General features: G+C 37.3%; 1 protein-coding gene across 2 annotated transcripts in view; it reads right to left on the reverse strand.

Moving 5' to 3' along the window:
• Positions 1–23232, reverse strand: part of PRKG1 (protein kinase cGMP-dependent 1) — a 1223752-nt gene that overhangs the window by 350055 nt on the left and 850465 nt on the right. For both annotated transcript variants that reach the window (XM_004440002.3, XM_004440001.3), the window contains exon 5: positions 5642–5705. In XM_004440002.3, coding sequence (XP_004440059.2) covers positions 5642–5705 — 64 coding nt within the window. The remainder of the gene's footprint in view (positions 1–5641; positions 5706–23232) is intronic.

Raw genomic sequence — 23232 nt, forward strand, 5'->3', positions numbered from 1 at the left:
ATTTGAAGTTTACAGATCATAGAATTACTGGTATAGTTATTACCTAGAGACAAAAACATTTTCAGTATCTTTCCAGTTCAACCCTATTACAGCACAACTCCAAAAATTCTTCAACCTCATGAGACTAAAATCCATTGATCCTGCAATCTCTCACTGGCTCTTGCTTCTTCTAGTGTACCTCTCCTCCTTGCCCAGTTTAAATTCTAGGGTCTACCATTATAATCCTTCCTTCACATGCACCCTCAACTCCCTATTCCCTCCCTCAACCATTCGTCTTCTCTTGGCAAAGAACCAATTCTGGTTAAATTCAATTCTCTGCCTACTTAGAACCTGAATCCAGGCAAACAAATGGGGCTGAAAAAAGCACACAACCGAATGGGTTAGTAACCAAGACAGACTTAACATTTCCCTCACCTTGACTAAACGTTAGACAGGCTCCTTCCTGACTCTAGGCTCCTGAGCCCCCTTTTCTTAGAGTATTTACTTTAGAAACTTTGCAGTTGTAAATCCTTTTTGTGCCTCTTTGAGGTGCAAATCTTCTCCCAGCCTGTTGCCAGTTTTACTACCCAGGAATGGAAGATCTTTTTTAAGGACTCAAGAACCATTCCAGAAGGAGATAGCTCCTCTATCTCCCAGCCTCTGGTGAGAGGGTAAGAAAGCCTAACTTCCAGAAGGAACAGTTAGCAAAGCAGATAACCCAATCACATTGACAACCTCCTCCTTACTGGAGTACACTTACTGGACTACCTCTATTGAAGTACTTCTCGAGTACTTTTCCACTGTCTCCCACCTTTTGTTCCGGCAGAGTTGAATGTGATACCTCTCCTCTATCGCAGGGCTTAAATAAACTCTTCCTTGCCTGTGTTGGGGAAGAGGAAGAATCCCCCTCTGCCCTTTCCCTTAAGGTTTTTATGGCTGGACAAATAATTAAGACAGGTTAGCAGGAGAAAATAATACCAAGTTTAATAACATGTATACATGGGAGAAACCAGGGAAACTGAGTTTCTCAACAAATGGCAGAAATTCTCATCTTAAATGCTATCTTCAGCTAAAGACAAAGGAGGATGCTGGGGGTGGGTGGAGTTAGTTATGGGAGATTACCAGAAAAGCATAGTAAACAAGAGTATGCAGATTTAAGTCCTTTCCTTCTGTACTGATAAGAGTTTCCAGAGACAAGATCATTCCCCCCCCTTCCCAGTACGCAGAGGGAGATACCTTTACAAACGTAAATGTTTGGTAAACAGACCTTTGAGAAGAATGGGCTTAGTGAGGACCCTGCCAGTCTGTCCACACCCTGAGTTAAAGTCCTTTAGGCAGTTAGTGGGGGAGGTCAAATGTCCATCAGAGAAAATAATCAAGGTAAAGAGACATATTTTGGGGTGGCCAAATTTTAATCTCCCACACCTGTTTAACTTAGATTTGGGATTGCTAAAATCAAGCGGGGCCTGAATGATACCTGGCAATCATACTGATATCCTAATCTATTCACTCTTTCATTTTTCTTATACCTTGTCCTCTGTTCTCAAATCTCTCATATCTCTGCCCCATTCTCATTCTCAGTTGATGACTTGCTTTCTAGATCACTAAGAAAATAGAAGATATCAGAACAGGTTTTCTACAGATCCAACACTCCATCAACCTGCCTACCTGCACGTGTGCCCAGATACTCTGCCTGCCCTGTCTCTATAGGCACCAGAGACATCTATCCTCTTGTGTTTACTCAAGACACTGCTGGTGTAACCTCCTCTCTGTCTCCTGCTTTAACATTCCCTGTGCTACAACAGTCTCCTCCTACCCCTACTTTTCTCTTCCCGCCTACTACCCCTTTCTCTCCTTGTCTTTTTCAACAAAACTCAAATACAAGTTTGGCAGTTTCTTACTTGAAAGATTTCTTCTCTTGGATTTTAAGGCACAAAATGTTCCTAGTTTTCCTCCTATTTTCACAGGCTGCTACATTTCCCAATCCCTTAAATTGGAAACACTAAGGATCAATCATCAAGGCTTTTTTCTATTTATTCTCCTTTTTTCATTCATTCATTCATGCTCTTATCCCCATAGTTCTCCCTTCCCCATTCTGCTATAGGCAACCATTCACATGTATCCAATGTGTAATATTTTGTTTGTAATGACTCCTAGCAAAATGCTCTTTTGTGCAAATATACTTTGATGTAAATATTTCATTATCTCAGTTTTTTTTTTGTTTTATGTTTTTCTCTCAGCATAATGTTTTTAAGATCCATTCAAGCTATTATCTTAATTGGTGGTTGCTACCTGCTGCAGAGTTCTGCCTAGTATCCATCCACATTTGGCCCCCCAGAACGACACGCAGATGACAAACAGCTCCCTGCCACACAAACAATGCTACAATAAACCATCCACCTGCCAAAGACCCTCAAGCTCCTGATTTCCCATATCCTATCTCCCTGAGCTCCTAATCTTCCCACCCACCATGTACTCTTCCCCAGGTCTTCTCCATTTCAATGAATAATAACTCCACCTTTCCAGTTAGCCATGTCACAAACATTGAGGTCATCCTTGATTCCTCTCTTTCTCTCATGCCACACATTTACTGCAACAGGAAAGCTTTTCAGCTTTATCTTCAAAATACATTTAGAATCTGACTATTTCTTAATCTTACCACAGGGAACAAAACCACCATCATTTCTCTCCTGGATTGTTGCAGCAGCCTCTTAATCTCTTCTCAACACAGCAGCTACAGCAGTCTTGTTAAAAATTTAAGTCAAATAATTTCATTGCTCTGCTTAGAGCTATCCAATGGCTTTCATCTCAATCCAAGTAAAAGCCAAAATAATTGTAATGGCTTAGATGGCCCTAAATGATCTGCCTGCTCCCACAACACTTTACTCACATCTTCCTCTGACCCTTTACTTCAGTCCTGTCACACTGATCCCCTGGCTATGCCTGGAACTCCTCAAGTACACTCTTTCTGAAAACGATTGTGCTCTTTCCTTGGCTCCAACACTTCATCCCTTTTTGCTTTATTTTGTTTTTTTGCTGAGAAAGATTCGCCCTGAGCTAACATCCATTGCCAATATTCCTCTTTTTCCTTTTTTTTTGCTTGAGGAAGATTAGCCCTGAGCTAACATCTGTGCCAACCTTCCTCTATTTGGTATGTGGGTCACCGCCACAGCATGGCTTGATGAGTGGTGTAGGTCCACGCCCAGAATCTGAACCTGCAAATCAAGGCTGCTGAAGCAGAGTACACAGAACTGGAACCACTCAGCCATGCGGCCGGCCCCTACTTCATCACTTCTTTATTCAATGGACAACTCACGTTACAAGTACGAAGCCTTAAACTCCACATATCCTCCTTCCCTGCTTAAATTCTCCTCTGTAGCACTCATCTTTATTGAACATACCATACGCTTTTTAAAATTACTTATTCTGTTTACTGTCTATCTTCTTTTTGACCCCCACCCAAATAATGTAAGCTTCAAGAAAACAGATTTTTGTTTTGCTTTGTTCTGTTTTTTCATTGCTATATGCCCAGAGCACAAGAGAGCCTGGAATACATTTGGCATTCAATAAATAATTGCATAACAGATAAAAATAGTCAATATGAAGTCTCCTTCTAAGCACTCTGAAGAGCAATAAGGGAAATTTACATGCAAGAAAGATTCAGGTAGGGAGGCACATAACCAAACCACCCTTTTCCCGAGAGCTGACCATATGCATCTCATTTCATTTCTACTTACCCAATTAAACCTTCCTCTGGAATGGTCCTTAAAAGCTCCTAAAAAGCAAAAATGTTAATCTGATCCTGCCTCTCCTTCCATTTCCCCAGGTTTAAAAGCCTGTAAAGGTTTTCTCTGGCTAAAAGGATGAAATCAAAGTATCTCACCCAACCTACTAGGCACTGCAAGATTCCATATCCAGGCACATCCTGCATTCCAGCCTTTATTCATCCACTTGGTTCCTTCTGTCTATAATAATCCTTCTTCATACAGTCAACTCCTACTTACTTAGCAGAGCTGTGCTCAGCACATTCTCTCAGAATATTTCTATAGACCCCTAGACTATGTTGGTTCCCTTGTTTCATGCTGTTAGCAGGTCACATCTTACTCTTTGGTTTGAACCACAAGTCCAATTAATCAATTTTTATGTAATTAGTTGATGACTATGAATCTCCCCTTCTAGAATGTAAACTCCATAAGGGAAGGACTGTGCCTAACTTATTTACTGTTATATCCTAGGACCCCTGATTATAGGGGACACTCAGTGAACGTTTGCTGAATAAATGAAAAAAATGAATAAACTTGACCTGTGACAAAGACTTTTTCCTTTGACCCAACTTGAGTCAGGCTCATCTGAATCCTCTTTCTGACTACGCCCCTGACCTTGGACCCTGTCCTTGGCCCCTGTAGTCTAGTTTTAGCAAGAATCCTGCTGAGTCGGTTTAGCAAAAGTCCCCCACCCTTGATACTTGATCAAATTTCTTATCCATCACCCTCAATATCACCCCAGCCTGCCTTCAGAAAAATCCCATCAGCTTGGTTTAGCCAGAATTTCATTACTCCTGATGTTTCCTTTTAGTAATTTTGCATCCACTGAGCCCTACTCTGTTCCTGGTTATAAATCTCCACTTGTCCTTGTATCTGGAGTTGAGCCTGATCTCTCTCTTCAACTACAAGACCCCACTGTAGTAGCCTCCCTTGAACAAAGTCTGCCTCACTGTCTTTAACAAGTATCTCAATAATATTTCTTTAACATCTGGAATGTTTGCCTCACCTGAATAGTCTCTGCCTCATGATTTTGTCTGCACTGCCTGTTTCACCTTCTAAATTCCTGAAGTCATCTTTTGTTTGCCGAGTCTGATTTACACCAACTCTGTGCTCCACGTTGCCCACCTCAGATAGGGCATCCTACTTTGGGTTGATGGTGGGCTTTGCCTTCATGTTTACTGTCTTTGTATTCCCATCAATCCATCTGTACCTCCTCAGCAAAAGAGGACAGATAATTTTTATCTTTTCAACCTGAAACAGAACCCATATGCTCAACAACTTTAGACACTAAAACTTGTCTGCTTTAAATTTGGTCTGAAGCTCACGGGTTTGAGCAGACAAACTTCTTTCTATTAGTGCTCAGTTATCAATCTCAAAGAGGCAGCCTACAATTAAATAACCTAATGTGCACTGTTTCTCTTCTTCAAATTCATGGCTTCACGGGTTCAGAGAAAAAGAAGTAACAGCGACGCTTTCACATTCCGGCATAAATTACATGTGTAAAATATATCCATATGCTAATAAAATATGTACCCAACTGCTAATTCCTGTTGTAAATTTGCTGAACTGAAGCTTCAGAGGGGGGAATTACTGCAATCTTGCTTTACACTGACTGAAATAAGAGAGAAATATGCCATCTCCCATTCTTGGAAGTCAAAGTAACATTATATTTGCCACAACGAAAAGTTTTCTTCCCTCTATGTTAAGTTGATTTGCACATTTCTAACTGTGTATAAATGTCAGATGTGCTGAGCTGCTTTCCATTTGAAGCCAAATATATAGCTCATTCCAGATCTTAAAAATATTTAAAAGGCCTCTTTGCAGTTTTTGATTCGCTATCACACAGCTGTGATAGACTGGGTCCCATCTCAAAAAGTTCAAGGGCTAAAACCAATTACCTCTTCAAGGACGTCAGCAAGCTTACTGAGGATTTCTTCAGGAAGGCTCTGGAATGTTGGAACGCTGAAAAACAAAACAGAGATGATGTTGAAGGCATGAACAGCAACTTACTTTCATAAATAAAACAGCAATAATCTGAATGAAGATGCAAAAGTATTTCATGTCGAAGAAGCTGCAGACGAAGATCAAAGCAATAACTTAAGCATCATTTGATGACTAACAGGGAAAACGCATGTTATACCAGAAAGAACTTGGAGGTTGGACAGAATCGAATTCAAATCCCATTATATTTACTTGTGTAACCTTGGATGTCAGAGCTATAATGGAGAGAAAACCACTAACCACTCTCCCCCTTTTCAGCCTGCTGTCATCAGATTCCTTCCACTTCCATCTCCTTCTCTAGGTCTCCGTCCACACACACAATTTCTACAGGCCAATTCCTACTCATTCCTTAAGACACAGCTTGATTGATGATAAATTCAGACCTTCAAGCATTCCTTCAACAATGTTGGAAAGCTTCCTATTCTCCCCAAGCCCTCCCCAGCTAGGTCAGGTCCTCTTATTATGAGCTCTTTTATCCCTTATTACAACTGTAATTAGGTAATTAATCAGATATTTGTTACGGGGTGTCTTCTCTGCTAGAATTAAAATGCCACAAAAATAAGAACTGGGTCTATCTTGTTCAACTCCTATATTTTCAGTGATTTACAAATAACTCAATAGCAAGTCGCGAATAAAGTTATGAAAGCATGGATGTGTGAATGCTTTCTGGGACTGTTAGAAGGATCAGATCAGATAGGGTGGAGAAAAGAACCAGACTCATAGTAGACACTGAAAAATGTTAGTTCTCTTCTTCTCACTCACCAGCAAATGAAAATACTGATGTTGAATGTACAAACCAACAAAACTCTTTTATACATGAAATAGCAATGACTTTAAAAGAAGAAAAACATTCATAACATATAATTCTTGAAACTCCACTGGAAAATCTAGCTAGAATGTGGAACTAAATTCTCATTTAATAATATCTCAATGCTTGACTAGAGAAAAGACTATAAATGAGTACACACACATTTGTGAGTCTGATATTTGACTTGCAGAATAATTCTGGCTTGATTAGAATGATACAATGAAAGAAGCCATAACATACTGTTTGGATATAAGCATGAAAGTTTTACTGTTAATTTGTCCTCTGATTCCTATTACTTAGTGTAAAGTCTATTGGTAAATTCCCAAGGTTTTATGCCGAGGTATAACAATTCACCCAGGACCATCTGTTTTGCCAGATTTACTGCTGTAGTCTTAGCCACGTGGGTTTTAATTTCCAGAAGGCAGTCTAATTCACCACCTGTATAGAACATATCACAGAAGGAGACAGAGGAAGATAGAGGAAGCTGTTTCCATGAGTTACGCAGGTTGAAAAATCTAGCCCTTCCTTGTTCTTTTAATGAGCTATATTTTAGTTTCTTCTGGAATATAAGATTAATTAGAATGCTTCTATCCCAGTGGGTATTTGTGAAAAACACAAACTACAACTGAGTTTTTCTCATTTTATTGTAATTGGCTCCCTTCATTAGACAGGCCTATTACTTCTGTGCTATATCTTTTATTTCAATCTATGCTCCGTCTATGTCAAGCCATACTATAATACTTTCATTTTCATGAGAGTTCTTATCCATGAGAACAAATTTAACATTTGCTCGATCATATAACACACTAAATAAAAACAAAAACATTAATTTTAGGACTGCATTTTAAATAAATTATCTCAATTTTACTTATTTATTTTTTATTTTTTTCAGCTGTATTGAGGTAAAATTGACACATTAAATGGTAAGATATTTTAAGTGGACATCATGATGATTTGATATACATATACAGTGTGAAAGGATTCTTCTTGTCTAGTTAATTAACACATCCATCACCTCACATATTTATTTATTTATTTTCTTGGTGAGAACATTCAAGTTCTACTCTCTTAGCACATTTCAATTATACAATATAGTGTTATCAACTATAGTCACCACGTTATACGTTAGATCCTCAGGCTTTATTTATCTTATAGTTGAAAGTTTGTACCCTTTTACCAACCTCTCCCTGTTTCCCCAACCCCCCAGCCCCTGGCAACCACTTTTCTACTCTGTTTCTGTGAGTCTGACCTTCCATTTAGATTCCACATATAAGTGATATCATGTAGTATTTGTCTTCCTCTGTCTGGCTTATTTCACTTAGCATAATGTCCTCAAGGTTCATCCATGTTGTCACAAAAGGCAGGATTTCCTTCATCTTCAATGGCTGAATAATATTCCATTGTGTGTGTGTGTCTATATATATAACACGATCTTTTACAATTTTAAATGCCTCCAAACATTCAGCAGCATCTATTACTAATACAAATTAAGGGTGATTTTTAAGAAGAAACACTCTAAAAAATTATCAGTAACAACTGAAGCACTTCTAGACTTAACAAAATGGAAATCATTCAACAGAAAAACAAGGGGCTTCACTTTTATAAATTACTGTGAAAACACTTTTGTAATGTGGGGGATCAGAATTTGCCACACCAAAATGTGTCTCTTTGGCTTGATTATTTTTAAGAACAAAAGACTCAAGAAAGAAACTTTGCCCTTCTCCCTAACTGCCTAAAAAAATTTAAGATAGAAGGCCTATTCCAAGAAGGATCTAATACTACAAGGTAACTATAGTATAATATAAACTAGGTGCAATAGACAGGAGGAATCTAGCAAGGCCCATTTAATCCAAGTCTTCTCCATCTCTCATTGTCTTTGCGAGGCAGGGTCAACATTTATTTACCAAACATTCGCTTTTCTATCTCATGTGAATTGCCTTCCACCCCTTTGAAGTCTCAAGCACTACACCCAACATCCTCCTTTGTCTTTAGCTGAAGATGGTATTTAAGGTGGTGGCTTTGGCCATTTTGACAAGTTACTCAGTTTTCCTGGGTTTCTCCTATATATACATGTTATTAAACTTTGATTTTCTCCTGTTATTCTGTCTCATGTCAGTTTAATTCTTGGACAAGCTGGAAGAACCTGGAAGGTAGAGGAATAGTTCTTCCTGTCCTTACAGTAGCCATTTTTAAAATCTTAAGATCTCTATTTTTCAAAATACTAGACAAGTTCTCTCATGTAATTAATTTTCTTTCTAAGAAAAGTCCACTGATAGCTTGAATACCAAGAACAAAACAATTGAGGATATTCATAATTTGAAATTCTACCCATGAAATATGTTGGTTGAACTTTTCCAAATAAATCAAAAGACAATTAATTTAGACTCCACTAATTTAGACATATGATAATTTAAGATGAAGTTGTCTATGATTTAGAAAACTTAAGGCAAAATAATTATTAGGATAAACTTCTAGAAAATGTTTAAACAGTAGAGAAGAATATTTTGATTTATGTAAAAAATAATTTTTATAACAATTTACATGCTAATTACAAATAATTCATACAGATCTATTAAACCATTCTGTTCCCTAAGGACTTGCAATAGGCCTGAAGTTACAGAATGCACTTGGAGGTAATAGAGATGATTTAATATGTAGAGCTTTTCCATCGGATTTTCTAATTGAATGAAGTAAGGACTCGAAATTTGTAATGACAACAATAGAAGATGAGATTTGAATGCTTTCTATTTGCCAGGCACTGGCCTAAGAATTTTATGGGTAACACAAATTTTATTTTTACAACAACCTTATCAAATAACCATTGTTATTGTCATTCATCTTACAGATAAGACAACCGGGAACTTTCAAGTTTGAGGTCACATCACTCACATGGATGAAGAAAGGATGAAAATTCCCATCTGAATGTCTGTGGAGCTGATCATTTACTGAGCTATATGCTGTACAGTAAATGTATTAAAAAATGCCTTATGTAACTTTTAAAACAGTGCTGTATTCTTTTAGATAATGATTTAGAAATGAATCAATAATATTAATAACATTTGATTTTGTGACTTCATTTATTAACCAACTTTTTACTATGAAAAATGTCAAATAAACTGAAAGGCTGAAAAAATAGTTCAAAGATCATCTGCATCCCTACCACCTAGATTTGCAACTAACATTGCACCATCTTTTCTTTATCTACTTTCAACCCAGGTATTTTTCTATGTGTGTATAGATAGATTTTTGATGAAACATTTGCAAGTAAGTTGCAGATACCATGAAACTTCACCCCTAATACTTCAGCATATATATCCTAAAAATAAGAACATGTTCCTAAATAAACAAGTATAATACCACTATCATACATAAGAAAATTAACTATAATTCCATAATATTATCTAATATCTATTTCATATTCAAATAATACCTATTGTTCAAAAATGTCTTTACTAGTTTTTTTTTCTTTTTCAAACCAGGATCCAGTAAAAGTCCACACACTGCTTTCGGCTGATGTGTTTCTATAGTCTCTTATCTACAACAACCCTCGCACCTTTTCTCCTCATGACATTGACTTTTTGAAGAGGCTGTGAAGACTGTCTTATTGGATGTCACATATTTTGAATTTGTCTTAGTGATTTTATTTCTGGTAATCTACCATATGAAAATAATAACCAACAGAGGGGGAAAAATCCTAAGTACAAAGAATTTTATTACAGCCACGTGTAACAAAAAAAAATTGAGGCGCTAATAGTATAACATAATGACATAGAGAAGCAGTTCTCAAAATGTAGTCTGGGAGCACAGGGATTCCCCCAGACCCTTTCAAGGTGATCCTCAAAGTCAAAACTATTTCCCTAATAAGTCTAAGTTGTAATTTGCCTTTTTCACTCTTCTTCTTTCACATGTGTACAGCAGAATCCTCTACAGGCTATATGACATATGATGACATCATTGCTTTAATGGCTTATTGATGTAGGCTTGTATGTTCTTGTGCTTTTAGAATTTTTTAAGGTAGTAGTAGGTTTATAAGTGTGCTATTTACAGAAATTAACTCAATATTATTTCAGTACCTCTGTGCTCTTACCAGCTAGTTTTCATATACCAGCTATAATTTCTGTAACGTTATTATCATCCAATATATCATGTTTTTGAACTTCTGAAGTTTTCTTTGTGCCTAAGTGGAAAAACAATAAGAAGTAAATACATCTAGATATCTTGTGCTGCAATAACGGTTTTAGATTTTTTTCAAAAACATTGCTAATTTTATAAATTTTACTACAAGTATTATAATTTTAGAATTTTGTAATAATAATTATTAATAATTTAATACAAGAAAGTTTATTATATTTTTTTCTTATTTTTAAGGGTGGATCATTTACTTTGAAAGGGGAGACAGGAAGACATATTCACAAGCCACAGGTGACAATTTCTAAGTCTAAAGACACTGAAAAATATAAAAAGGACACATCAGAGAGTTTTATGACTCCTGGATGGGATAAATCTAATCCAAAGAAATTTGGAGACACTGTAAATAAGAAATAAAAATATGACAAAATCTATCTTTCCCTCACATTATAGATGATAATAATTTACCTTATTGTCTTATACCACAGAACACTTAAAAAATAGTATTATCAAGGCCATCCCAGTGGCCTAGAGGTTAAGTTCAGTGTGCTCTGCTTTGGCAGCCTAGGTTTGGTTCCTGAGCATGGACCTACACCACTCGTCAGAGGCCATGCTGTGACAGCAACCCACATACAAAATAGAGGAAGACTGAGGCTGGCCCAGTGGCGCAAGCGGTTAAGTGCGCGCGCTCCGCTGTGGTGGCCCGGGGTTCGCCGGTTTGAATCCTGGGCGCGCTCCGACACACTGCCTGTCGAGCCATGCTGTGGCGGCATCCCATATAAAGTAGAGGAAGATGGGCATGGATGTTAGCTCAGGGCCAAGCTTCCTCAGAAAAAAGAGGAGGACTGGCATCAGATGTTAGCTCAGGCCTGATCTTCCTCACACAAACACACAAAAAATACAAAATAGAGGAAGACTGTCCACAGATGTTAGCTCAGGGCGAATCTTCCTCAGAAAAAAAAAAAAAAGTATTATCATGCCAGTTGTGATGTCACTTTGAGCTCAATCATTCAAAGTTTCAAAAAAAGGAAATTGAGTTGTTTTTTTTGTTTTTGTTTTTTTTGTAAGGAAGATCTGCCCTGAGCTAACATCCATGCTAATCCTCCTCTTTTTGCTGAGGAAGACCGGCTCTGAGCTAACATCTATTGCCAATCCTCCTTTTTTTTTCCCTTTTTCTCCCCAAAGCCCCAGTAGATAGTTGTATGTCATAGCTGCACATCCTTCTAGTTGCTGTATGTGGGATGCGGCCTCAGCATGGCTGGACAAGCAGTGCATCAGTGCGTGCCTGGGATCCGAACCCGGGCTGCCAGTAGTGGAGTGCGTGCACTTAACCGCTAAGCCACGGGGCCGGCCAGGAAATTGAGTTTTTAAACATAGACATGATGAAGTTTTTAAAAACCAAAAATTGTTTGGTACAGCTTTTCAAGTTAGAAATGAAAAAGTAAGTGAAGCATCTTACAGGGTGAATTACCACGCTGCAATGGCTGGAGAAGCCCACACAATAGCTGACAGACCAATCAAGTCTTGCATAGTTGACTTTGATGAATGCCTGATGGATGAAGTCAGTAAAAGAAATCATTGCGCTGCCTCTTTCTAATGATATACTACCTTGCTGAATTAAAGATTAAGCTGCAAACACAAAGATGAGTTAAGATCCTGTTTGTAAAACCGTACTTTTGCCTTCTAAATGGATTAGGCTGGACAGGCTGTTTCACCTGTTTTCATCTGGTATCAGAATCAACTAATCATCAAAGCAGATAATCTTTTATATGAATGCCTGACAACAAATACAAGTGGTACTGAGCTATTTAGTAGGGAATCACTTCTCAAATCTTATGGTTTATCCTGAAACAACTATGTTGACATTTGCACTGATGGTGGAAAAACAATGGTGGCCCCCTCTAGCACAAATGAAGGCAATAACACCAAACTGTCCTACTTGTCATTATATTCTTAATCGCCATACATTCACAGTAAAAAGTAATAAAATAAAATAAAATGTCAGTTTTATCTTAAAATGTTTTTGATGAAGCTAAAAGTTATTAATTTTATTAAGTACCAACTCTTGAGTATTCATTATTTTAATATTGTGACAAAATGAGAAGGACATAGAAAAGCACTTCTGCTGCGTACTGAAGTATGATGGCTGTCTCAAGGAAAATCACTTGTGTGATTGTTGGAGTTGCAAGCTGAGTTAGCACTTTTTTCATGGAACATCATTTTTACTTGGCAATGACCAACAAACTGTGGTTATCCAGACTTGAGTATCTGGCAGACAATTTCTTGAAGAACAAAGTGAGCCTGTCACTTCAAGGAAAACAACAGACAGTCTTTATTGCCAGTGATAAAATTCGAACTTTTAAATGAAAATAGAAACTTCAGAAAACTTTTATCTGCCACTGTGGGCTTAACAGTTTTCCAGTAGTTGAAGAGTTTGTGATAAGATCATTGGTGCTATGTTGACATTAACAAATGTGATTGTTCTGATATTGGAAATTCTGCATAACTCAGTGAACCAATCTTTTCCAGATGACCAATAAACGATGTTACAAAATCATGCATGGGGAAAGATCTATTCACAGTATAAGATGAATCAATGGATTTTAGTGTACTATAGTATGAAAAATTCATTGATATGGTTTCAGATTCCACACTGCAACTAACCTTTAATAAACTACCATTTGTTGGGTTTTGGAAGGGTATCAAATAAGAACGTCCACAATTGTCTGAAAAGATCATCAGCATACTCCTCCCTTTGTCTATTGCATATCTCTGTGAGACTGATTTTTTCATATACTTCAACCAAAACAACGGAAATTCAACAGACTGAATGCAAAAGGATATATGAGAATCTGCTGTCTTCTAAGCTAGATATTGACAGATTTGCAAAAATGTAAACTCAAGCTTCTCTTTTCACTAAGTTTTTTTTTGTTTGGGAAAATATAGTTATTTTCATTAAAAATAGGCTCTTTATGTTAACATGTAATAAGTTTATTTTTATGTTTTTAAATGAATTAAATAAATATTTTAAAATATTCTCATTTTTAACTACTAATACAGCCGGTATCAATAGATATAAACCACGTAAGTTGGAAAGCCACTGATATATGTGATTAAAAGTGATATATTGATGAAAAGTATGTAAAGAATGGAATACTGACAAGACAATATTATAAGAAAAATATAATACAAATTATGTATACCATAAGATAATTATGTTTTTATTAAAGACCCTTACAACTATGAATAGAGAAGCTTTGCAGAAAAATAGCAGAAGGTTAAGACAGATTGTGTTAGGTGAAGTGACTACTAGGCTTTTTTTTCCTCTCTACTTTCTTGTATTTTTAAACTTTTCTATTTTGTAAATGTATTTTTACAATAACAAATTGTGAAATGCAAGATTATAGTTATGACTAGATAAAATGTATCCTAATGGGTCCAGTTAGAAAAAATTTCTTTACTGTTCATAAAATGTTGTGGTTTAACTAATTTACTTATTTATTTACTAAAACTTATTGAGTGCCTACTATGCACCATAAATTGTTGTTGGGCCGGCCCCATGGCTTAGCGGTTAAGTGCGCGTGCTCCACTGCTGGCGGCCAGGGTTCAGATCCCGGGCATGCACCGACGCACCGCTTCTCCGGCCATGCTGAGGCCGCGTCCCACATCCAGCAACTAGAAGGATGTGCGACTATGACATACAACTATCTAGTGGGGCTTTGGGGAAAAAAAAAAGCAAAGATTCCTGCCTATTGACCAGAGAAACAGAAAAAAAAAGAATAAACAAATAATATATATTATACAAATATATTTATATATCATAAAAATGTTATATAGGGGCAATAGAATTTTACATTATAAAAAGTCAAACAGGGTAACAGAGATTACAACAGGACAGGGTGGATTGGAAGGTTAAACAGGACAAGGATGTCCTCATTGAGAATGTGAGATTTTAGCAGAAATCAGAGAGAGGTGAGGGAGACAGTTAACTAGATATTTAAGGAAAAGCATCCAGGCAGAGGGAAGGTAGGGGGCTGGGGCAAAAGGTTATAAGTGCTTAATGGATTTGAGAAGCAGCAAAGTGGTCAGGGTGTCCAGAGTTCAGTGAGTAGGAGAAGAGTAGAAGAGAAGTAAACCTCAAGAGGTAAGGGGGAGGGCCCAGATCACAAAGGGGCTCATAGACCATTCTAAGAACTTGGCTTTAAACTGAGTGAAATGTAGAACCACTGTAGTGTTTCCAGCCTAGGTGTGACATGATCTTACTTACATATTAAATAGATCCCTCAGTCAGCTCTGTGGAGAATTAACTGCAAGGGAGCTAGAGTAGAAGCTGGTAGACCAGATAGAGCCTACTGCACGAGACATGATGGAGGTTCGGAAAGAGTGGAAGCCATGGAGGTGGTGAGAAGCAGTTAAGCCCTGTTAGGTCTTGAGAACAGAAGCAGCATGATTTCCTGGTCGACTCGAAGTGAGATGAGAGAGAAAGAGGGGAGACAAGGATGACTCCCTGCAGATGCAAGGAACCTAGGAAAGAAGTCTAAATGTTTTTCATACTGAACAAGTAAGGTTTCTTTTCTAACCTTAGTAGCAAAGGGTTTGACTTTATTGGAAGATTTTAGTTTTTAAATATAACCAGAGTATCAGATGCAGCCCATATTTATAAGGCAAGATATCTCTTGAACAAACTTAAGTCTAGAAATAGTTCAACAATGCCCTCTACCTAGAGCAGAGCATACAGAGTTATATTAATTATCTTTGGGTGGCATTTGGAGAACAGTAGCTTTATTCCATCATACGAAATTTTATTCTATCATAAGAAATCAGCTTTGTATCAACTTTAATGCCAAGAATATTGACAGGTATTGTTTATTTCTCTGCCAGTGACTTCCTACAGCTCATACTAATTGAATAAAAGCAGAAATCTCTGGGTTACCAAAGAAAACAATTTCTACTGATGAAGAATTAAAGTGTCCTTCTTAACCTCCCAGCTATCTGATCTTTCCCCTTAGTGAGCTCATCAAAAGGTTTTGTGCCTTCAACATAGTTTTCCTCCCTTGATTGGATCATCGGGCATTGATTCTGGTTCAGTCTGCTATGCAATAGTCTTACAACTGGCCTCCTTCCCACCATTTCCCCCTCCCTCACCCCCATTTCTTTGTCTCTCACCCCAATATACTTTACATATCACTGTCAGATTTATTTCCTATTTCCTATCAGCAACATTTAGTCATTATCACACAATGGCTCCAATCCTTTAATAGCTGCCTATTATCTCACCATATTATAAGAATTAGAAGAATTTTTTTTGCATAAAAAAATACTTTAGATAAAGCAAACCATGATAGAGACATGAGGTATAATTTTATCATCTATGTGATAAAATTTAAACTCCTTATGCAAGAAGATCATATAATGATTAAGCATATGTGCTTTAGAAAGAAAGAGCGTCATTTGAATTAAGCTCTGCTACTAATTATTAGCTATGCTTTTGGCAAGTAATTTAACCTCTCTGGGTCTCAGCCTCTTTAACTTAAAAAAAGGGGGATAATATCACCTGCTGCATAGGTTTATGGTGAAAATAAGTGAAATAGTACATGTAAACCTTTAAGAAGGTGCCTAGCACATAGTAAACATTCAATAAACATTAGCAGCCACCAAAATTATACACTTTTTTTTGTTCTAAATGTTATTATTGTTTAAGACCTTCAATAGTCAAAATAAATTTTCTAATATGTCAGATATGAATCAGTGTAGACTCAAGCGTGCTGGAAATATCCATTTGTTCATTTTCTTTAATCAAATTATATTTGATATGGAGTATCAACCCTTCATTTTCAGTGAGATGTTAAATCACATTCATTGTTTAGGTCTTCCCCAAGAAACCCAGAAAGCATGTCACGCCCAGAAGGTGGGGAGTAAAGTCTCTAATCTCCCTGCTATCAAGGTCACAAAGGACCCTAAAAGTCCAGTGGCTTTCTGCTTTTGTGCCCACAGAGGAGGAAGGGAAACTTTGATTAAGCCAGGAACCCTGGTCCTTCCAGTCAGCCTGCCTAGGCAAGTCCAAGCAGAGAAACCCACTATTGTAGAAATATCTCCAAGGTCCTCTTCTATCTCCTTTGACTCCAGATACTCTTTGTAATCTCTTTAAGTGAATTTAGGCTTTAAAAATAGATAGGAAGTGTCTTATCTTCTAGAGGTTTCTAGTACTGCTCAAAAGCTCTGAGCTCAATGCAAACAGCCTATAAACCTGTCTGGAAAAAGGGAAAAGGAATAAAACAGGGAAAAAAATATTTCAATAATTTCTATTTGAATAACTGTCCTCCAGATCCATCCTTAACATTTGCAGGGTCCTGATTCCCTGTGCAACCAAGCACCATCCACCACAACCGTCCCGTCCCCACACAGATGCAGCTGCCTTTTGGTCAACACTCAGACATAGAGATGGGCAAAATGGCAGGGTAGGCAGAAAGGACCTGGAGGAAGCCAGTGCAGCCCCTAGAAACAAACTCAGGGCCATTTGGGCAGAAAATTCCAGGGTCCTGATCTTGGCATGTGGTCTCGAAGGGGTCCAGACACATCCTCTTGGTTCCTCACCAAGGAGGTGGTTTCTCTTCTAGAAACTAGAAGAAAGCCCTCCTAAAGTAAAGGATTCAGAGACAGGTGGCTCTAAGAATGGTACTAGTGTCCTCTTACCTAGTTATCTATCCCTCGCCTGCCCTTACTGAGTGCTGCAGCCAGACACTGCCTTTCCCTACACAAGCCTTCAACTGCAGGCCTTTTCTCATGCAACCTCTTTAAGTACATTCTGCCACATCCCCTTACTCATTTCATGTGCCTCAATTCCAATGATTATTTAATGATGGCAGAAAATTTAACAATTTTTTCAATGATTAAAAAGAAAATCTATGACACCATTATCCTTGCAACTCTCATTTAGCCAAGAGTTATATTCTCATCAATTAGGTATTTTTCCTACCATCATAACCCCAGGCAGCATATGTAAAAGATTGGCAAATCACTTCAGCTCAGTGAATCTCAGTATTTTCATCTCTAATACAGAAATAATAATCCTGGCTTGGGCAATGTCAAACAAATGCCATGAAATAATATGAGAGAATGTATTTGCAATTGCTTTAATTTCAAATTAAAGCACTAGACAAACATCAGTGATCAAGTTATTTGTAAATACAACAAAAATCCTAAAAGTATTGTCTTAAAAACCATCTTCTAAAACTACGCTATAGCCAACTATAAACTTTCAAATTTTATTTTAATGTTATTCAATTCTGCAGATTCACCAGATTTTCCAAAGCAAGGACCAATCTCTTAGAACAGATCCTTGCCAAAATTCCCTAGGCCAGTTGTTTCCAAACCTTGAAATCATTAGAAAGGCAGATTCGTTAGAAAGGCAGATTCAAGAAGTTATGAGTTGGTTCCAAAAAAATCAATGTATTTTTTTAAATTGTAATAAAATATACATAACATAAATTTACCATTTTAATCACTTGTAAGTGTACAGTTCAACGGCATTAAGGACATTCACATTGCTGTGCAACCATCACCACTATCCATCTCTAGAACTTTTTCATCCACCCAAATTGAAACTCTATACCAATTAAACAATAACTCCCCATTCTCCTCTCCTCCCAGCCCCTGGTAACCACCATTCTACTTTCTGTCTCTATGAATTTGGCTATGCTAGGTACCTCATATAAATGGAATCATATAGTATTTGTCTTTGTGTGCCAGGCTTAAGTCACTTGGCACAATGTCTTCAAGGTTCATCCATGTTGTTCAATGCATGTTTTAACATCTACCCAGATGATTTTAATGCGGAGCTAGGTTAACAGCCTTCCCAGTCAACTGTTTTCCTTTGGTATATGATAATTTAAAATAATTACTAAAAATCACAAACCTATTCCAGCTTATTTTCTGAAGTGCAGCGAAGCTTTTCAACCTACATTATGTCTTATCAGATTGTTTTATTTAATTTTTTAAATTTTATTTAGTTTTTCAAATTTACTTAATTTTTAAATTTTACCTATTTATTTTATTATTTTACTGTGCTAAGAACACTTAACCCGAGATCTACCCCGCTAACAAATTTTACGTGCACTATACATTGTTGCTGACTATAGGTACAATATTGTACAGCAGATTTGTAGAGCTTATTCATCTTGCTTAACTGAAATTTTATGCCTGTTGATTAGTAACTCTCCATTTCTCTCTCCTCTTAGCCCCTGGCAACCACCATTCCACACTTTGGTTCCAGGAATTTGACTATTTTAGATACCTCATATAAGTGGAATCATGCAGCATTTGTCTTTCTGTGACCGGCTTATTTCACTTAGCATAATGTCCTCAAGGTTCATCCATGTTGCTTCACATTGCAGGATTTCCCTCTTTTTCCAAGGCTGAATATTCCATTGTATGCACATACCACAGTTTCTTTATCCATTCGTCTGTCAATGGATATATAGGTTCATTCTACGTCTTGGCTATTGTGAACGGTGCTGCAATGAACATGGGAGTGCTAATATCTCTTTGAGATCCTGATTTCCATTCTTTCGAATAAATACCCACAAATGGGATTGCTGGATCATACGGTAGTTGTATTTTTAATTTTTGAGGACTCTCCATACTGTTTTCCACAGCAGCTGCAGCATTTTGCATCCCTCCAACAATGTGCAAGGGTTCCAATTTCTCCACACCCCCACCAACATTTTTTTCTTTCTTTCTCTTTTTTTAAAATAATAGCCTTCCTGACAGGTGTGAGGTGATATCTCATTGTGGTTTTGATTTATCAGTCTTTGAATCTCCATGTTTGCGTCCACTTCTTCAAGACTCAGCTCAAGGACAACCTCTTCTGGAAAATGGCCCCTGACATCTTTCTATATCTAAGTAGGCATCCCTCCTGAATAGCATCTACACTTGTATTGTAACCATTTATTGCCATATTTGTCTCCTCCCACCAACATATAAATTCACTGAAATCCCTACTGTGTAGTAACTAATAGCATGAAGCACTTAGCAAAGAAGCTGCCATAGGGTAAGCACTCAATTGAAGGGACATACAATTTAGCTTGTACAATACTACACTTAACATAGAGTGCGTCAGGCAGTAGGTACTCAAACGCATGCAAATTGAAGAAATATGTGCAATAAAGCCAAATGCAATGAAGCAACAGTGGTTTTGACCCAGGGTCAGAGCATAGGGTTGTGCAGTTTGCACACTATACAAAGGCATCTGCATAGAGGATGAGTGGAGGCTGAAACAAGCCCACCCACTCTCTGCATGCCACTCATTTCACCCTGGCAGGGGCTACATCAGCCCAGAGGAAGGGTGCTTCTTATATTTCAAATACAGGTGCCTTATTTATAGCAACCCAGGCCTGTGCAAAGGATCTTCTGCTTGTTATTTTTCAGGAACCACAGGAATATTTCCTTTAGGCCATTTACTCAAGAAGAATTCAGAAGAGAAAGTTGTTTATTGACTGACAGAGTCTTCTTAAAAAACTGTTAGAACAGCTTTTTAAAGAAAGCCCACTGAAGGGCCACTTTCAAAATCAGAGCTAAGGTTACACTGGTGCTCCTGTCAAAACAACCACAAAGATGTGAGGCACTAATGACGTACTGTATTAAATTACCTCTGAAATGCTCATTAGCCTCTAATGCTGTGGCTTATTCAGAAGATTGCACTGGACCTGATCTTAGCTCTGTAACTCTTACAATAGGCTATGCTGGAGTGAAAAAAAAAAATCGGGTGGGTATTTATGAAATTAAACAAATTACATCTGATTGATAAAACTAAAAAAGGAGCATATGGCTTTTTAAATATTTAATGCTGCACTAATGATAATCAGCTTAAAAGGTTCTACCCAGATTTTCTACCTAATCTTTTGAACCTTGAGACGTGTAATCCCCCGCCCCATAGGCTAAGGCTTCTTTACAGCAGTGTCTCCACAGGGCTCCACTGGCCTCTGGGCAGGCTATATCTTCATCGTACAAGGATGTCCTGTGTACTGCAGAACATTTAGCATCTCTCATTACTACCCAAGAAATGCCAATAGTATTCTTGGTCATTGTGATAAGCAAACGTCCTCCAGAGTGATACTGCCCAAAGTTTAGAACCATCAGTCTATAATTTCATCATTTTCCCAATTCACCGAGTTTGCTACTTGTTCTGCCTGAAACCTCAAAACCCCTGGTAACTGAATACTTGCTGAAACCTCCATCTCCCAGTGGATGGATACCTGCTGCCTGATCACTCAAACACTGAAAAGCCATCTGTTTTAAGTGCTTTTAGAACCCAGCTGCCTACACATAGACAGAAAAATGGGATCTAGGACTCTTCATCCTTGGTTTATGGCTGTTTCCAAAGCCACACTATTCAAAACATTATTTCCGAAATACATTAGTAGGCATTCCACGCCAAAAGAAGGGTTCCATAAACAACTAAGGAAATTCTGAGTTATGGAAATTTAAAAATCATCTCTACTATAGAACTTAGCAGAGCCTTTATTTTGCAAAAACAAACAAAAAACATTGAGAAAGCTAGCTGGAGAGGGAAAAACGGTAGTATTTTCCAAACTTACTCAACCAGGTAACCCCTTTGTTCAGAAATATCTATTAACTTATTGAGGAACTAGAGTTCCACACTACATAGTTTGGAATCATTGGAATCAATATACTAAGATGACAGAATTCACAACAGTCCTTATGCTTAACAGGGAATAGATTTTAGCGTGGCCTCTTGGTGAATTGCTCCATATTTTTAGGATGAAGTTGAGCCATAATCTTCTCTGAGAACCCTTGATTGATAATCTCCCTCCTCTCCTTCTCCCTACTCACTGTAGCCTCGGCACAGACACATCTACAAAGGCAGAGAGTCTAGATGCCTTTCCTCTGTGCTGCTGAGGTACTCTGTGTCTATCTCTGTCATAGCTATTATTGTATTGTGATTGTCAGTTTATTGATCTCCCTCACTCCAGATCAGCAAACTATGGCCCACTGGCTCACCAACTATTTTCATAAATCAAATTTTCATGGAAGACAGTCACGCTCACTGGTTTAGGTATGTCTATGGCTACTTTCAAGATGCAATGGCAGAGTTGAGTAGTTGCAACAGAGACTGTATGGCCTGCAAGCCTAAAATATCTACTATTTGGTTCTTTAAGGTCAAGTTTGCCAACACTTTCCCTTGTCTATAGCATCTTGAGGTCAGGTACAATGTCCAAATCCTTCAGCTTAAGGCCCAGCAAATGGCAGATGCTCAAAGTTTGTTGAATGAAAAAATATTTTACCTTTCAAAATCAATCCAAGAATATCTGACCTTGAGATAACTGTTTTCATAAAATGTGAGAGATGGAATATTCAATCAGGTCACATAGTCAAAGTTCAATTTTTTTTTTTTCTATGTCAACTTGGAAATATAGATTCAAAGAAAGTTAACTCTTAATAAATAAAAACCCTCATGTAGAAGTATATAATCTAAAAATAGAATAGAATACAAAGGTCACTCTGTAGAGCATCTTTTACATATTAATTCTTGATATCATTTTGAATCTTTCAAATATGAAGCTTCTACTTTTCCCTTGGAAAATAACTTCGAATGCAATTGTTTAATAAGTACCTTTTCCTAAAAAGCAAGCAAAATTGTCTTTTGTTTTATTTTATCCGATTACTTCTAAATCCATTCTTTACCAAGATATTTTCTTTTTTATTTTAGAGTAAAATTTTAGAAAGCATAAGAATGCAGGAAACAAATTTTCATCCTCAAAAAACTATAGCAATTTATTAGAACTCTTGATGTAATTTTGCTATTAAGGCTCAAAAGAGTCAAAAAAAGAATCAAATCCTTGACTTTTAAGAAGTCTGCTTTAATGATAAAGTTTACCTAGAATTAGATGGTAGACCTGGAATTAAATGATATAACCTATATTAAATCCCTTTTAGCACAAGATTTAGCACAGAGAATGCACAGAGTATCTACTTGCTATGACTAATTATCATCAATCATATTTTAAGTGACTTCATATATATCATGATTAAGAGTGGGGTTTACAGCCAGTGGCCCCATAGTTTGGAGAAATGTTCTGTCACCAGCTGGTCTGCCATACCCAGGGGCTTGGACATCAGGTCTAGCAACGTCTCAGCACTAGCTTAGACACACTAAATTGTAAGCCACGCATTATACAAAGGAATCAAACACAGGAAACAAAATATGAATTTCCCATGATCACACTATGTTGTACAAAAGAGAGCAAGATATCTGGCAATGGTGATCTCTAAGAAAAAGGGAGAATCTTATCAAAAGGTAATGCTTTACTTTTGCAAATGAAACTCACATAGAGATTCTAAGTCCTGTAAACGTTTAGCCAACGTTTGAAGAAATGGATACCTTAATGAAAGTTGTGATTTTAATGAAGATAATAAAAATAATTCTACTTATCAAGCACTTGTACATCAAGTGCTTTTCTTAGTTTAACGGTAATAATAACCATCACTAACTAACATTGGGCACTTACTATGATCCAGGCATTCTGCTTACTG

Source organism: Ceratotherium simum, chromosome 6 (genome assembly GCF_057802395.1).
Source record: "Ceratotherium simum simum isolate JZ-2026a chromosome 6, ASM5780239v1, whole genome shotgun sequence".
NCBI lineage: Eukaryota > Metazoa > Chordata > Mammalia > Perissodactyla > Rhinocerotidae > Ceratotherium > Ceratotherium simum.